This window comes from Stylophora pistillata, chromosome 7 (assembly GCF_964205215.1).
Source record: "Stylophora pistillata chromosome 7, jaStyPist1.2, whole genome shotgun sequence".
NCBI classification, from domain to species: domain Eukaryota; kingdom Metazoa; phylum Cnidaria; class Anthozoa; order Scleractinia; family Pocilloporidae; genus Stylophora; species Stylophora pistillata.
The window spans coordinates 13,284,942-13,303,397 of NC_142525.1; the positions used below are offsets into that span (position 1 = coordinate 13,284,942).

General features: G+C 39.7%; 1 protein-coding gene across 2 annotated transcripts in view; it reads left to right on the plus strand.

Moving 5' to 3' along the window:
* The window catches only part of LOC111347563 (tyrosine-protein kinase receptor Tie-1), a 35,030-nt gene that overhangs the window by 2,239 nt on the left and 14,335 nt on the right, over window positions 1-18,456 (plus strand). Inside the window, exon 2 of one of the 2 annotated variants that reach the window (XM_088727670.1) lies at window positions 107-448. In XM_088727670.1, the coding sequence (XP_088583796.1) occupies window positions 107-448 (342 nt within the window). Of the gene's footprint in view, window positions 1-106; window positions 449-13,018; window positions 13,417-18,456 lie in introns of those variants that run through there. The other variant, XM_088727671.1, reaches the window with a different exon arrangement.

Genomic DNA, 18,456 nt, shown 5'->3' on the forward strand with positions numbered 1-18,456 from the left:
TAAGGTGCGGTCAAAAGAAATCTAGTAACGAACAGAAAATAAACGTCATTTGCATTCGATTTAATGATTTCGTAGCTTCATTCACTCGTTATTGTTGTCTTTTCAGAGGCAAATGTTCACTTTTCTGTGACGCCTACTGATCCTACCTATGTAAATAATGGAAGCATTGCCAAACTGGCGTGGGACTACAGTGACCCAAACAATGATCTCTATGGAATTGTCTTTAGTGTTCTGGTTAAGGCAGGATTCAAACGCATGCTATATAAAGAAAATGGTGTTGTCAAGGAACATCAAAGTTTACCTTCTGCTTACAAGGGCAGAGTCAGGATAGAAGGAAGAGCTACCTTGGTCGTTGAAAACATAACTCCTAACGATAACGCCAAATTTCGATGTACACTGTTTGATGGCATAACTTATCCTGAAAGTGAGATTCGTCTTATTGTAGCAGGTATGAGTTGCTAATCATTAGTTCTCATTAGAGGTTGGTAAAGAATGGAATTTTTAATGATCTAAAGATTCTCATTTTTGTAGCACTTTTGTATTTCGATTTTTAGACTTAAGCTATTTTTATATATTCTAAACGTTTTCTATAGTGTTTTAAATATGTTTGGGTATGTTTTGTGTTATCTAACAGTCTGTCAATCTTAGCTGGGACAATCAAAATGTTGTTCAGCCAACAATTGCAAACGTTCAATATATACAAAGTTGAAATGGTAAATTGGCCACCGTTACGATTATAAAAGCTGACGTTTCGAGAGTTAGCCCTTCGTCTTTCGCTCCGACGAAGAGCTAACACTCAAAACGTCAGCTTTTATAATCGTAACGGTAGCCAATTTACCATTTCAACTTTGTTGATGTATTCAAATTATTTCGTTACCCCCACCGACGCAGCCCCAAAAAGTTTCTTTAGAAACTATCAGCATTAAAATAACCGACCCAAATGTATCTGCATTTGTATGAAAAAATGATGTAGATATAACATATCGCCAAAAACAAGTTTTTGCTTTAAAGTTTAACAAAAGGAGAGAAACGTATTTGGGCTTATACATAAGTAGCGAACACCAAGCCATACTTACAGTGTGCACTCACACTGACGTTTTTATGCGTCAAACGCCGATGTACTTAAAAACTGAAGATACCCAAGGCCCATGAGACTTCGTTTGAAATTCAAATGTCAACAGTGCTTTTAAAAAGTCAGTGGAAGAGCAAATGGGAAAACATAACTTTTTCCTAATGAAATAAAGTATTGGAAATATTCATGGTTGAATATTCTGGTACTTAATGATTATCCTGGGTATCCGGTATGCTTTTGGGATTTATATTCCCTGTCCCTGTTGCTTGATTGGAGTTTCAAAATGTATCAACGAGTTCCAGACAGGGTATAATGTCTGGTGTTGTACGCTTACTCTGAAATGGTGGATGTCTGCATCGTAGCAGGTCCAGAGCCATTGTTGTACTTTTTGATACTCTCCTACATAAGTCTTACTCCCTGAGATGTAACGTTTGCCGCATTTTGTAGGAATCCTTCAGTTCAACTATTTACTTTACTCTAGTCAGCGGCTTCTTTTGGAAGCACGAGGCATGATGGTGTGCCTGAGTCTCTTTCTTGATAACAGCGCACACCCCTTGACGTTGTAGGTATTTAAGAATGGCTGCCTGTAAGGATCGAGAATCGTCCGTCAGCGACCATTTTGGTGAATTGCTCATATTTTGCTCAACGATACCCTTTGGTAAACTGTTTTCAAAAATCAAGTTTAAAAGTTCCGACGAGTGTTAATTTTTCGGAAATTTGCGAAAATTTGAAAACGGGGTTTAAGTGCGATTTTCCGCCTGGCAGATTGTCCAAAATTCACTGCAAAACCCAAGCTCCATTGAACGCTTAAAATGAATTCAGTTAATACCAAACTTCACACCTTTTAAGAAAAAGTCTTCCCATTCATTTGTGTTATGTTAATTTTCTCCGTACACAGCTATATTGTGATTTTTTTTTTGTCCCTTAAGCAACACCCTCAAAAAGTGGTGTACATGGGGCGAAAAATAGGTAAAATTTAACGCGATAAAAGTATACCTGGTACATAATTTTTTAAATTTTTAACTAAATATTCGTAATAAAATGTCATTATTCAATACCTAAGTAAAAATTTGAGGATTTGAATCGGAACGTTTCCTTTTGAAAATACCACAAATGTTTGTGTCCTGAGCGAGCAAAGATATATGTTGTGTAAACAAACGCTAATCTAATTATTCCCTGCCAGGTGAAAAAAGGTTTTGAAATCAACTTTAATTTTGGAAATTTTTAGCTCTTATGCCACAAGATATTAGGTAAAAGGGAAATCATACATTCAGAGTTGCGTGAGAGCAAAGAGAAAATAAAATCAGTGTCGAAAATGTACATACGGTTGTTACATCGATCACCATTATGCAAATTACTACCTCAGCTGTAGGAAAACTATGATATCTCTTGCTCATTTTGTTGAATGACTCTTTTAACCATTTTGGTGAATTGCTCATATTTTGCCCAAAGAAACCTTTCAGTAAACCCTTTTCAAAAATCATGTTTTTAAGTTCCAGCGATTCTTAACTTTTCATAAATTTACGAAAATTTGAAAACGCGGTTTCAGGTTACCTGAGTTCAGGCTCCCCATGCCACACAGTGAAAAATTAACTGCGAAAACCAAGCTCCGCTCAAGGCTTAAAATGAAATCAATCAACACCAAACTTCACACTTTGTAAGGAAAGCTATTCTTATTCAATTCTGGTGAGTAAATGTTTTCGGGCACATCGATTTTGGGATTTCTTAAGCCCTTGAAAGAACATCCTGACAGACCACGCAAAATGGCGTTGAAAAACGGGTGATATTTCGTGCGAAAAAAATGTAGCTGTTACTTGACACTTTGGATTTTTAACAATATATTCGTCAAACATTGCTATTTCCATTCACTGTGCAATTTTTGATGCTCTGAATTGCATTGCTTCCTTTCGAAAATGTCAGAAGTGTTCGTGACCTGAGCGAGCAAAATGATGCAAAGTGTGTAAACAAATAACGAGGTAATTTAACCATATTGAGTTGTTAAATATCCAAATTAAATTCGGTCTCCGTTATAGTGACTTATAGCTTGTAAAATGTAAAGAGACAGGTCAAAAAAACGTGCGAGATGCTTGATAAGATTCTCCAAAACATTTTTGGGCTGAAAAATATGCAAGTGAAGTACACCTTACATTACCACCTTCTCACATTCAAGTAAAGCAAAAGATACATTCGAAAGAAACTACTTAAGACTTGATTCCACACTGATAATCTAAATACTTTTATCTTTTACAATGAGAACTCATTTTCTGTAAGTATAAATACAAAGAAAGGCGCCTTATGACTTTCAAAGTAACTGAATACAAGAGAACAGGTCTTATTCTCCTGGTAATTATTAATGCCACGCAACGTAACGTAATTGGAAACGTTTTGGGGGTGCTTGAACATACGCGCGTTAAAACCGCAACTGAAAGGACGACGTCGTTAAATTAGAGAAAAAAATCCCGCATTAAAAAATGAGCGGATAGAAATGTAGGTTGAATACTCCCGCATCCGTCAGTTTGCATATTTCGGCCACCAGATGAGTAAACTTCATTCCTGACCAGAAGACCAGAAAAGAAAAGTGAGGGTCAATACTGGCATGATTAAAAGAAAAACAAAACAAAACGCAACAACTTCTGATCCGGCCGACGTGCATTTTTAAAAAATAACATAACCACTAACTGACGATTAGGAACGATACACCGTTCATTCGTTTCTTCCTCACTTTCCTATTCTGCTAAACAACCGAGAAAGTCAGCATCATGATGACTTTTGGCAAGTACATTTGCTGACAATCTCTTTCAGTAGAGCCGAGTACGGGGCCTTTTTACGAATGGGCTTTGATGGTATATTGAGGCCAAGATCTTCACACATATGCTGCAACATGGGTAGCCTCAAGATTTTCAAAGAGTCCTTTAGCGCCATTTCACAAAGATCGTACTGATCGTAGATCAGGGGATGGTCAAGTTGTATTGACGTGACAGTCTCCTTGCTTCGCTAAAATTACTCTCCTCCTGAGCTGCTCGGATATCACTGTCATCAGCATCTCATTGGCGTACTAAAGCACTCTGTCTTGAGAAGAAAGAGGTGATCTGGGTAGTTGTGAGGAATTCCGATGACTGGAAAAGTCGGGCACCATCTGTGCCCCGGGCACGCCGCATATCTCGAGCAACTACCTCAGCGTCAAGCTTGTGGCCTGTCGTTTGCCCTTTTCGAAATTTAGACAGAAGGTACGACTTTCGTTTTTCGTTGAATCTGTAAGCCTTCTTTATTACTCTGAGAGCCTTCTTTCAGAGAAACACGAGAATCTTCCTTTCCCACAGTATACTAGGTATACTGACGGATTATCCTTTGCCCTTTGTAGTCAATCTGAGATTGAAGTATAAAAGTGTTATCGTGTAGGTATCAGACCTTGAGTGAAGTTTTTGTTTTTTTCAGTCTTTGGTATATTTATGACAGCCCATTTAGGGTCTCATGTGGTGCGTGTTTGCTGGGATCGGACGTCGGTTATGATAAATAGAAATAATTCGCATTGATACACTGAAATGCTTGTACAGAATGCTACTCTCCCCCTGCATTCTCAGGAATTATTGATCAATATACACACATTATCTCTATAGATAAAAAAAACAACCATTGAACTGGTTAAGAGTCATTCAACAAACTGAGCAAGAAATATCATAGTTTTCCTACAGCTGAGGTCGTAATTTGCATAATGGTGACCGATGTAACAACTGTATTTACATTTTCGACACTGATTTTATTTTCTCTTTCCTCTCATTCAACACTGAATGTATTTCCTTTTTGCCTAATATCTTGTGGCATACCATCCAAAATTTTCTAAAATTAAAGTTGATTTCAAAACCTTTCTCTATCTGGCAGGGAATAATTAGATTAGCGTTTGTTTACACAACACATATCTTCTGCTTGCTCAGGACACAAATATTCGTGGTATAGTCCTTTTTACAGTTCCCGGCGCCATATTGAATGTGTAACCGCGCAAACATGATAGCGAGGTTAGTGTTGAGTCGCGTTGCGAGTTCTAGTGAGAGTTTAGTGAAATGTGGTGGTGCTCTGTCCTTTTCATCGAGATATTTCGACAATGAACGATACTTTCCCTACGCAGGATATTCCTCCTTCTTCCTTGAAAGGAAGAGGAAGACACTGTGCCGCTTTTTGGTTGTGCTAATAGCTATTATGACACAGCAGGCAATCCAACAGGTCTGCATTTCTTCTAGTTTCCGAATGACTTCCAGCAGTGAATCAGATGGTGCAATCTCCTGAATCGCCAGCATGGAAAGGACGGATTCTTCATCACAAAATCAATTTTTTTGTGCTCAGAACATTTCAAAAAAGAAGACATGCGAAAAAACGTGGGCAGGTCGCTGGAAATTGGTGAAAGGTTTATAATGTTTGTACGGTTGTTTTGTTGCTTGGACACCGAAAGAAAATGCCTGCTTTGATTTTCGGTATTGAAGATTGAGATTTTTTTCTCCTTATTAAAAAGGTGATATTTATATTTCTTTGTGTACTGTGGTCTTATACGATATCTGTGAACTGAATGTAAAATTATAAAATTGTAATGTACAATTAAAATGTAAAATTATAAATTTATAAAATGATGAGTTTAATTATTATATATATGGGCAGAACCATCTCGATTTAACTGGTCAGTACCGAAAAAACAATGGAAAATGCCTGCTAAAAGGGTCCCAGTAGCAACTGTGACAACTGAAGGAGAGTCATTTGAAGTTGAACAGGAATTATTTCATCGAGAAGTTAAAGCACCTGTGTCAACTGTCAATGCTGCTTCACCTTCACCAGCTCAAATTTAATGCTCAAATTGATTTAGGTGTAATCTTTCCTTACATTAAGAAATATTAATATTAATGTTGTTAGTACTCAGGGAAAAAAAGATGATGTTGGGCTTGTAAAATCAAGATAAGGTACCATTGTTTATTGTGTAAATAAGGGAAGTGATTGGCATGACAATAAAACGCGAGTTAAACTATGTCTTTATGGGAAGGAGCTTCAAAATTGTATTCTTCAAACATAACATTTCGAAGAGCCTATTGACAATAATTAACATTATTATTCACAGGAGAAAAAATAAACAGTTCTGTACAGTCTAAAATAATCCTAGTTGTTGCATATTGAGCAAACTCTTGCAGCATATTTTTGTGAACAAGTTCTTGTGCTGGAAATGGGAAAGGTTCTTTCAGTTCCACATAGTTAAGATTAATCCATGTAATGCAGATTCTGGACACCAGGCTCTTGCTGATCCCAAATCTATCAGCAAGATCTTGTACAACAACAAACATATGAAACATATGAGTGAACTGCGGTTATGAGTCGTGAGGTCAGTGGTTCGAATCCCGTACAGGCCTGAAATTTTTTTCAGGTCTGATTTCCACTATTGCTCAAATAGTGCTTTACTGCGAAGGATCGTTCTTATATACGTCTCATAACCGCAGTTCACTCATATGTTTCATATGTTTGTTGTTGTTCGATTTATCATCTACGGGTTTATATCGAATTAATTTGATGGCCTGCTCCCAGTTGGCTTGTTAGCTCAATTGGTAGAGCGCTGCACTAGTATCGCAGAGGTCAGTGGTTCGAATCCCGTACAGGCCTGAAATTTTTTTCAGGTCTGATTTCCACTATTGTAAGTAAGTAAGTAATTTTTATTTAACCACATATCGCATATGAGCTATAGCTCGTTTAAATGCAAATGTGGAAACCCACCCATCCCACCCCAGGGGAGGACATCCATCACACAGTAATCTCGTGCGTGGGAAATTAACGTCTCCTGCCCCTAACCCTGCAGGAGACGGGACCTCCATTTATTCGTCCCTATCCGAGAAGACTAGAATATCTAACCATTTCTAGATGTTAAAGAAAGGAAGCATATTCTTCTCAGTTAATTTTAAGACCCTGAGTGTTGGTCCGGCCGGTATTGAACTCTCGACCTCCCGCACAGCAGTCCGGCGCTCTCCCAATTGAGCTAACCAGGCGGCGGTTATTGCTCAAATAGTGCTTTACTGCGAAGGATCGTTCTTATATAAGATCTTGTACAAATAACCCAGCCTTTAGTCTCATAAGTATGAGCAAAAATTCATCCAAGAATGACAGTTTCTTGAAGGCCCCGGCTTACTTCTGTTATCATCTGTTTGGTGTGGCTGACTCTCTTTCGACAATTTCTCTCCTTTCCAGTACTGCATCTTTGCCAGCACTGGGTCAATAAAATTATAGAAGCTTATGAGTGCTCCATAGTTTGGGAATCCAGTATAAAATAGAACCGCAGACTCATCATCTTTAATTTTGTCAATTGAAAATTGGCACGCCAATAAATATCCCCCTCATTTTCAACTTCACTTAGTTTTTCTTTCAAGTCAGCTAATTGTACTTGCAGTAGCTCTATTTCCCGTTGCAGCTTAAGAACATCTGATTGTTGCAGGGCTGGTGAAGATGAAGCAGCATTGACAGTTGACACAGCTGCTTCAACTTCTTGGTGAAATAATTCCTGTTCAACTTCAAATGACTCTTCTTGAGTTGTCACAGTTGCTACTGGGACCCTTTAAGCAGGCATTTTCCGTGTTTTTTTCGGTACTGACTAGTTTAATCGAGATGGTTCTGCCCATATATATAATAATGAACTCATGATTTTATTAAATTTTTAATTTTACATTTTAATTTTACATTATAATTTTATAATTTTACATTCAGTTCACAGATATCGTATAAGACCACAGTGCACAAAGAAATATAAATGTCACCTTTTTAATAAGGAGAAAAAAATCCCAGCATAAACACTACAATACCGAAAATCAAAGCTCCATTTCCTTTTGGTATCCAAGCAACAAAACAACCGTACAAACATTATAAACCTTTCACCAATTTCCAGCGACCTGCCCACGTTTTTTCGCATGTCTTCTGTTTTGAAATGTTCTGAGCACAAAGAAGTTGATTTTGTGATGAAGAATCCGTCCTTTGCATGCTGGCGATTCAGGAGATTGCACCATCTGATTCGCTGCTGGAAGTCATTCGGAAACGAGAAGAAATGCAGACCTGTTGGATTGCCTGTTGTGTCATAATAGCGATTAGCACAACCAAAAAGCGGCACAGTGTCTTCCTCTTCTTTTCGAAGAAGAAGAAGGAGGAATATCCTGCGTAGGGAAAGTATCGTTCATTGTCGAAATATCTCGATGAAAAGGACAGCACCACCACATTTCACTAAACCCTCACTAGAACTCGCAACGCGACTCAACACTAACCTCGCTATCATGTTTGCGCGGTTACACATCCAATATGGCGCCGGTAACTGTAAATAGGGCTATTTCCGAAAGGAGGCGTTCCGATTCAAAGCACCAAATTTTACTCAGGTATTAAATAAGGACATTTTTTTTACTAATATCTAGTTAAAAAGTTAGAACATTATGTACCAAGTATACTTTTATCGCATTAACTTTTACCTATTTTTCGCCCCATGTACAGCACTTTTTGAGGGTGTTGCTTAAACAAGGACCCTGACTATAAAAGGGATAGCTCCTCCCCCGTCTTGTAACGCAATCTTTGCTTCCATGGCTAATCGAAGATGGCTGACTAATGGAAGGTGAAGGGGGAAAAAGAGATTTGTACACGAAGACCGATATCCTTGTCTTGTTTCAATTGATTTCCACTTGAAAATGTTTTTATTGACGATTAAAAAGGGACGAATGGAGAAATACTGATCTTCATTTGCAAAACTAAAAAAATTAGGCTATCGCAATTTGAATTTCGCGCTCCTAACGGCTCCTCCTATCGCAAGATGGTCGTACTGGCCCTCTGACTTCCCTCCGTTTGCCTCAACTTCTTGAGCCATCGATATCATTGACTAGAGGATCTCAGTACTGTGACATGCTCAGAGAGAGTGGTTCTCATGTACATATATGTACATTTATGTACATGTATGTAAATGTTTGTACGTGTATGTTGCGACATAACTCATCTTCCACTTCGAATTGATCCATTTTACGGTTGCTACAGTCGCGCACTAACTAGTCTTTAGCTTTAAAATTGCATTTTATTTTGCCATGGCGGATTTTCCATCAAAAAAAGCCAAAATAGCGGCGCGAGGTCTACGAGTCCGTTAAACACTGGAGCTGGCGGTCGAACCCGGAATGGAAGAGCGATTGGAAAGCGTGAAGACAAGAATTCAGCGGTTGAAGGAACGCCTTCATTTAGCGAGTCGAACACCGATGGCAAATGTTATTTTGATGGAACGACTCTTAGACTTATTCGAATGGTCTGAACAAAGAGGTATCGTAAGTGAAAGTCACTCCTCTTTGCTTTTTACATCTTGCTCGTTCGCTCAGGCTTCTCATCTCGCCAGCGACGCGGCCACCCAAACCGACATAAACGGGTCCAATGTTTTATCGCACGTTTTGAGTTATGGGGAGAAAAAGCCTCAAAAAAGGAAAAAAAAATAGAGCGAAGTTCGAGAATAGGTCCCTTTGAAAGGAACATAGTTTTCTAAGTATTTTGACACGGCACTATGTAGGATATATTTTGCCCGAACATTTTAGACGCGCGTTGCAACGAGAAGCCTATTTCACTAGCTACTTATGAAAAGGTCGAGGTTTTCAATAGTTCTTGAGGCCCGTTCAGGCAATATAGCCGATGATAATTTGTTTTCCATCGGATTTCAGTCAACCAGACAAGTTTCCAATCCGTGACCGAAATTATTTTATATGAGCACCCACGGGATTCGTATTTCAACACCACATATTCCGTTGGAGAAATGGCGCGCGATTCAAATAAAAATTCTATCCAACGTGATCTCTTGTTTAATTGCAGAGGAGTTCTTGTAGAAGTGTCACATGAAATCTCGTAGACAGAACGTCGAAGAAACTAACCACTTTATTACAACAATACAAAACCGGTATGAGAAGAAGATTTTTGTGAAAGATAATAAAGGTCATAAAAGCTAGTCCTCACCGCTAGCCCTCTGGCCGTTTGCCTTCCTTACAGAAATGACATCGCAAGCGGGTGTACATTCCGTGGAGCCAACTGAGTGTAGCCGATCATCTTTTCTTTGCCGTAAACGAAAATGGCAAAATTCGTAGAAGTTTGAGATATGCACTGGCTGCAAGTGACCTTTCGGTTACAATAGTTTTGCCGATATCGCACGGTCACGGACTGGTTGATGTCGACAGTTCGGTGTCAGGGGTGAAATGACTGACGGCTTGCTCAGGGCAAAAGTCCTTTTATAGTCAGGGTCCTTGTTTAAGGGACAAAAAAAAAAAATCACAACATAGCTGTGTACGGAAAAAATTAACATAACACAAATGAATGGGAAAACTTTTTCTTAACACATGTAAAGTTTGGTGTTAACTGAATTCATTTTAAGCCTTCAACGGAGCTTGGGTTTTGCAGTGAATTTTGGACAATTTGCCAGGCGGAAAACCGCACTTTAACCGCGTTTTCAAATTTTCGCAAATTTCTGAAAAATTAACACTGGTCGGAACGTTTAAACTTGATTTTTGAAAACAGTTTACCAAAGGGTATCGTTGGGCAAAATATGAGCAATTCACCAAAATGGTCGCTGACGGACGATTCTCGATCCTAACAGGCAGCCATTCTTAAAAAGTTATCAAGAACCTTACGTCGGATACCAGTGTTATTCTATTATTATTTTTTACACCGTATTATTAGCCATAATGCTTTAATTTTCAATGTCATATTTCTAACATTTCATTTTACGAGCGCTTAACATGATTCAGCAACGTATTATGTTACGCTCTAAAAGGAGAGATATATTTTTAAAATTTTTCTCGTTCGTTGTCAGCACTTTCTGATCGGTATGGCTAGGACCTGATTTTGAGGTCGTAAGGAAAAACAGCCCGGAATTTTTACTGCTGTGCAAGGTCCAGATATTCGTTAATTACTTTTTGATTGCTGTCTTAGTCACTCCTCTGGCAGGTATGCGAGTTTTCTTTCTGGCTTTGTTTTTGTTTCTCTTCTCGTTCTTGAAGTAGCTGGATGAGAGAGAGAACTCAATCCTTATAACATGACATAACGGTGTCAAAATAGTGAAAGGCAGAAATTGCTACTAGGAATGTCCATTTCATGCTGTCAGTAACCCAAAACATATAACGACTAACAGTACAACGTTAGGCGACACATGACTGTGAAGGTCATGCCGATTTTGGTGTCTAGGTCATGCGGATCATGCTGTCTAGGTCATGCCGATCTTGGATTTTAGGCAACCATTGTCAAGACCTTCGTGTCTTGCCATAAATGCACGCTCAATAGATGAAATTTACATTGCTATGTTGGAGGGGGCAGTGTAAGGAGATAACAACAGTCAATTGTATCACTTACAATTCAAACAAAGTCAAAGCGAATCACATATCTTTAGCTTTTCTTGTGTTCCTTCTCACCCCGTTTTCCCAATTCAAGTCTGCACTTGTGTCTACTTGCTCTTACAACATCTTCGTTTACTTATTGGTCCACTGCAGTCTTTTTTCATTCTGAGTGTGCTCACGAGCCCGTAGAATCGAAATAGTACCGACTTCGCTCGATTAACACAAGCCACACAGGTAAAACACTTTTGGGACTCAATCAAATTGTTCTTATCGGACTTTCTAAAACTGGGGGGAGGGGGGGGGGGAGGAGGGTGGCAGAGTATGGAGTATGCCAAAAGGCTCAAAATGTTCACGTTCTTGCAGATAGAATTTTGTTTTGTCCCAATTTTTGAGAGGATCTAGCATAATTCGTTAGTTGCACATTTATGTACTTCATTTGCAATATGTATCTTGGATTTTAGGTAATCATTGTCAAGTCTTGTTGTAGAGTTTTCCATCATCAAAGCACCAACTAAAAGCATTTTCATGGCTTCCAATGCACTGATCTATACTGAAATAATTCTTTGAGCTTCAAAAGTTTGAATTCGATCATGTTAAATGGCCTAAAATAAATTTTTCTTTTCCATACTTTTGTTAAGCAAGCTTGTTAGCAGAATGCCGAAAAATTCGTCATTGATGACCGTTTTCTCTAGAAAGCCGCCTCTAGGTCATGCCGATTCGGCCGGGTTATCCACTGCAAACCACCTATCTCAAAAAAAGTAAAGCCTTTGCTCGTAAGAATGTATGTTATTTTCCCCAAATATGTATTTTCCCTCAGTATGATCAAGTTTTCGATGTTTTCTCTCTTCGCCTTTAAAAGGTCCCGGTGCCGAGTCTGCGATGGCGAGCTTACTGCGAACGATCATCAGCTAAGACTTTCACACACAGATCTAAAGATGAATAAAGTTAATATAATATCGGTCGTTGGCATAATAATTGATAATTTAGCCTTATCAACGAGTTTTTAAAACACAACTCGGAAGTCACGACTTAAGATGTGCTTTGAAGTATGTAGTCGGTGTTTATGACGTACTTTCCGTCATGGTTCAAATAACCCAGATTTACTTTGTGGCTTATTGTTGTAGGACTAAGTGAGGTTCGTCGTTCTTCCTAGAAAAATAAAAAGTAGCAGACAACGGCTTGCAATGAAGAGAATGACGCACAATGTAGTGTCAGTGACACATTTCAGGGCGAGAATGTCCTATCGTATTTTAATGACATGTTTTAAGCAATGGCATGCCGACATATTGTAGGAATGAAATAAAAGACTTTCCACAAATGAGAATCGGCTGCCTGAATCGAAGCGAGCGAGTGACTGAACTGATGGGCACTTAACGATCTAAGAGAAATGCTGTAATGTCTACTTTCACGAGAAATTTCATAAACACGCCAATTAATTTAAGAACCCATCGTGTATGCTAAATAAAAGATTTTTCAAAAGAGTCACGGCTGCCTGGAGCGAGTGTACGCGCCCACTAATAGCTACTTTCAATAAAATTTGAGGTTTCCAGGAAGCTATATGAATAAGATGATTAATTATGTAGGGTATCCCTAAGTTGAACGTTGGTTCCCCTACCTTTTTGTTTTAATGGATGTCCCGGCGACCAGAAGCAGACCTCCAGTTTACGATGACGCCATGTAATCCAACCTACGTTAATAATGGAAGCACTGCCAAACTGGTGTGGGACTACAGTGACCCAAACAATGATCTCCAAGCCATTATCTTTAGCGTAGAGGTGGATGGCATTCGAGGAAAAGAATTTAAACGAATGATGGTTAAACTGAATGGCGTTGTCCAAGAACACCCAGATTTACCTCCTGTTTGCATAGGGAGACTCAGGATTGACGGAAATGCTACTTTAGTCAGTGAGAAAATAGCCACCCAAGACAGCACTGAATTTAAATGTGAACTACTTGGTTCCAAAGGCGATATGAGAAGTCTCGTCCAGCTTATTTTGGCGGGTATGTGAAAATAATATCTGAAAAATATTTTAGCGGTATTAAACATCTGTTTAATTTTTATGCGACTCATATTTATGAATATGAGTACTAGGTGAATAAATACTTGCGAATATGACCCATATTCATGAATGTTGATCATGTCCTAATTACGTTTGCTGAGAGGCTTGACCAAAACGCTTGGTGAAATAAAGGATAAATCAATACATGTAGTTCTTGTCAATGGATGACAAAACAAAAAGTTGAGTAGAAAACGGAGGCGATGCAAATCAAAGAGAGAGGCTACTCCAAAGAACACTTTATTTGCGTAATAGTATTAGTACTATTTTACTCTAGTTTGAGCACTCTGGCATGGCTTAGACGATACCACAAAGGTTGGGTCGTTTGGGGTGACCGTCTCGGTTCTCCCCCATCCTAGCATTAGCACTGCACTGACTCGACTTTTGCTTGTTGGTAAGTGTTCGCTCCTTTCCCTAGTGGTTGGGAGTTTGTTTTGGTTTGTTTTTGTGGTTTCTGAGGATTTTTGTTGGATAAGTGAGTACCTGCCGGGAGGGAAAACTTGCAACTTTCTTCCTCCTTGGCAGTGTTTTTTCTTTGGTTCTGTTTGGTCGCCCATCCCTTTTTTGGGATTTCTCGGTCGATCCGAACTTGCTTTTCTTTTTGCTTTTTCTCTGTTTCGGTCACCCATCCCTTTGGGTTGGGTCCGAACTTCAGCATGGTCGTGTCCTTTAATAGGACTATCGACGTCGATTGTCAGGGGCTCCCTGAGGAGGTACTTTTTTCGCAAGCGGTTGGTCTGTTGCTGGGTTTTTTCGACCGAGAGTCTGATCATCGGGTGGCTGCGGTGCAGGCATGCCCTGGCCGTGTTGCCAGAGCCACTTTTGCAGAGAACGGGGATGTTGCTAAGTTATTTTTTGAGGAGTTAGGTGTCATCAAGTTGGGTGATGTAGAGTGTAGGGTGGTCAAGCCCCCTCCTCCTCCACCCCAGCTTACTACTGTTGTAGTTTCTTGGTTCCCCTTTGAGGGATCAAACGACGCCATCAGCACAGCTTTGTCTGCATATGGTACGGTCAAATCTGTTCGCAATCAGGCTTGGCCCGGAAGGCCTTCAGTGTCCACCGGGTCACGCATCGTCCAAATGGTCATTAGGAATGTCATTCCACCGTTTATCCCTATCCGCGGTGTTCGTTGTAAAACTTGGTATAGGGGGCAACCCCTCCAGTGTGGGACTTGCCGGAAAGTTGGCCACAAGTCAGCTGATTGTCCTCTCAAAGGAAAATGCTTCCGGTGTCATCAAGATGGGCACTTGGCTCGGAATTGTAAGGTGACCGTGGCTGCTCCAGCTGAGGCTGACGCCCCTGTGGTTACAGAGAACGGTGTGGCTGTTCCTCCAGTGGAGATCACTCCCGCCGAAGAAGAGACCCCCGACACTGCTATTGAAGACTCTGAAGATGAAGTTGGTTCACCTCCAGACTCTGATGCAAGCGAAGACCGGTTCGCCTCTTGTGAAACGACTGGAAATGAGAATATTATATCAGCAACCGAGGGTTTTGCTAACCCTGCTGACTCTGACATGGCTGGTGAAAGTGGTCCCTGGACCACTGTTTCCCGGAAACGCCCCGCTTCCTCTGTTCCCGTTTCAGTTAAGAGGACTCAACAGGCCCCATCTAAAAGTCCTGTGGTTTCACCCAAGAGTGATATCCGCAATGGCCCTGATGTTTTCCTTGAAGTTTCGGAATTGGCAGCCTGTTCTGCAGACCACCGTGCAATCCTGTGGGAGATTGCGGTTGATTATCGTAAACCGCCTGATCAGCGAAAACGTTTTTGCCGTTGGACTTCAGATCCCCGCTTTATTGGTTTGAAAGATGAGGACTTTAAGACTGCTATAAAATTTTTCAACAAAAAGTTCCCAAAGTAATTAATTAAGGTCATAAAAAGAAAAACAAAAGAAAATAATTAGTTAAGTAATGAGCGGGTGTGTTTAATTTTTGGGTGTGAGTGTGTTAATTTTTAAGTGAGGTGGGGTTCGATTCCCCAGCGAGTTTGGCGTCTGGTGGCCCTCGTTTCTGGTGGTCCCCTTCCCTAAGGCATTGCACGTAAGCCAATGGGTTGGGATTAGACATGTAGGTCGGCGGGATTGCACCTCCCTTCATCGGGGCCCGGCCGTCCACCTTAAACATAAAAAACTGCACTGATGAGGCCCAGAAGGCCGAAACAGTACTGTCTGCAGTTAGTTATATATATATATATATATTTTAAAGCATCTGTCAATCTGACAACTATCAATTGAAGAGTGCGTAGGGAAAAAAACTCATGTACATTTTTGAAGAATCAATTCATAGTTCTGATTGCCAGCGTCGCAAACAAATTCAAGCTAAATAACCCTCTGTGAAGATTCTCCGTCAAAGTGGTGATCCCGTAAAGGCTGCTTATCGTAGACGTCTGCGCGCTGTCCTGGTCCGAGCGGCTAAAAGTGAAAGACGTTTCCCGCTAACGTTCAGTGGACGCTGCTTCAGTTTATAAGAATCGAGGCTCTTCAAATTTCTGTGCCCTCTAAATTTAGCGACGTAATTTATGGGCACCTCTGCATCCCTAAGGTGCGATATACAAGAATAGTTGGTAAGGTTTGTCTACAGGCTTTCTGATGGTATAGCTGTTTTAATCAAGCTTACCGATCTCGCTCTTGCCGAGTGGTGCCTTTATGTGCAAAACGAATTGAACTGTGACTGTATAAAAGATAATGTAGATGGAACATCCTTGTATCAATGACAGCAAAATGTTCAATAAAGTTATAGCCGGAGCAAGTAAAATAATTGGGGATTTGATTTTCGAAATGCAAAAAGTAGATGTCGCATTATACTCTGATTAAATATAAGGAAACGGAACTAAAACACGATGGAGGAGAGAATGAATCTAAAAAGTCTAAACTGTTATCCTGGCCACCCAGCATGTTTTTCTTTTTTTTTTTTTTTTCATTTTAGTCGCACTTTCCATGCTTAAGTTGTTGATAGTGAAGTCTTATGAGAGCCACCACTATCAGGCGAATGTTACAGAGTGGGGACTTGATGGGCTGCAGAGCAGGAATGATGTCTGATGCTGTGCGCATGCTCTGAAATGGCGTAGGTCTACGTCATAGCAGGTCGAATGTCTGTTTTAAAGGAACATGAAGCTTGATGCTTCTAAATTTTCTCTAGGGCTAGATTTTCTTGTCTTAGAGATGTACAGTTTATCGCGTTGGCAGGCCGAATCATTACATCATTTTATCTCCATTTCACGGGTAAAAGCTCTTTTTGCGGCACTAAGTGGAAAGGTAGCGTCTGTCTCGCGCCTTGATGTTGTCCCCGTTCAAATTAAAAAGTTGAAATTCCTTAGAACGAAAAGCCAGACGTTATTTCTAAATCAGTGTTCGGTTCCGTTAAGATATTTTTGATAATTCCACTTTGCTGATTCGGCGTGAATTATCAGCAGTGACATGCTTCCTTTGCGCGTAGTTCAAGTTCTTTACTGATCACTCGTGTTTATAATAAAGCATGCTCTTTCTGCAATTGGGGTGATAAAGACTTTGTACTAATTTTTTTCATCCGAATTCTAAATTGTAGCGAAAAGAAGTATTCGGCTTTGGCTACTTCGCTCGACGCTAGAGAGATAATGAGTCGAACAGTAATTCCTGTGGAGGAAAGGACACTTAGCTTTCCGCCTAAAAGCAAACTCGGCCAATATCACCCCATCTTGCCCTCATGATTGGTCAATAACGCATACCTCTCCTATAGCTACCACTATATTTACTTTTTCGTAATATGTCATAATCGATAATCCGTGCGATAATTTACCTGAATCAACCATTGAAAGATATTCAGTTCGTCCATTCAAACTCTCTTAATATTAAAATCAGGCTTCTGGAGCAGAGCTCAAAGGTTACGCCTTTATAGCTTATGATTTTATCGTCTTGACCAAAACATGAAAAAAACCGCAGGCCACCAAACATCACATGGAACCACTAACCAATCAGCTACTGTTCTCAAAACAGTCGCAATGTAGAGAACGTGCATTAAAGTTATACTTAAAGAGATTATCATTGGAATGGTGGTATGCATGGGATATAAGTTCTCTCACTTTATATTCTCTTGTTCTATTTTATTGTATCAACCAATGATGTCTAAAGAAAGCATCGTACCCAAAGTTGCAAGTTTATGTGCACCGCACTCGTCATCATCTGATCATGATCTTTTCATCCAAGTTCTCTGTTAATTTTTTAGACTCATCTGTGGTCGAACTCATGAAATTAAAAAAAAAGAGAGATTATAAGCTATTTATAATCTCTTGATCCTCATAAACCAAACGCTTAAGCCAGATAGATTGCTTTTTCAAGGACAGCAACAGTCAGTTGTCTCATATCAGATTTACTAAATGGATTAAAATTATAGATTTGTAATTCTTTGGTTTAACAAAGCCTATACTTTAGTTTGATTCTTTGGAAAAAATGAAATGCGTTCTTTGCTCTGCTGCCAATTGTCGTTCTTTACACCGCAGACTCCAAGTGCTTCTAGGGTAGCATCGGACTTAAAAAATAGCAACTTCTGGTCGATTTTATTTGCATTATCCAGCACTTTTTTCAACGCTTTGATATCGTGACTGCACTATCTGTAACCTTAGTTTTGCATTTTAATATTTGTTCAACTAGAAGCAGATGTTAAGTTAACGAAAAGGCCTTCTAATCCAACCTACGTTAAGAATAGAGGCACAGCCAAACTGGTGTGGGACTACGTTGACCCCAACAATGATTTCGGGGGCATTGCCTTTAGCGTTTTAGTGGATGGAAATCGAGGTAAAGAGTTTAAAAGAATGGTGTACAAACAGTATGGTGTTATTGCAAACCATTCAAGCATACCTGCAGCTTATAAAGGAAGAGTCAGGATGGAAGGAAATGCTACACTAGTCATTGAAAAAATAACCCCGAAAGGCAACACTAAATTTCGATGTGAAATATTTGGTAGACTTACAAGTGAAAGCGATGTTCAGCTTATCGCGGCAGGTTTGTATAAC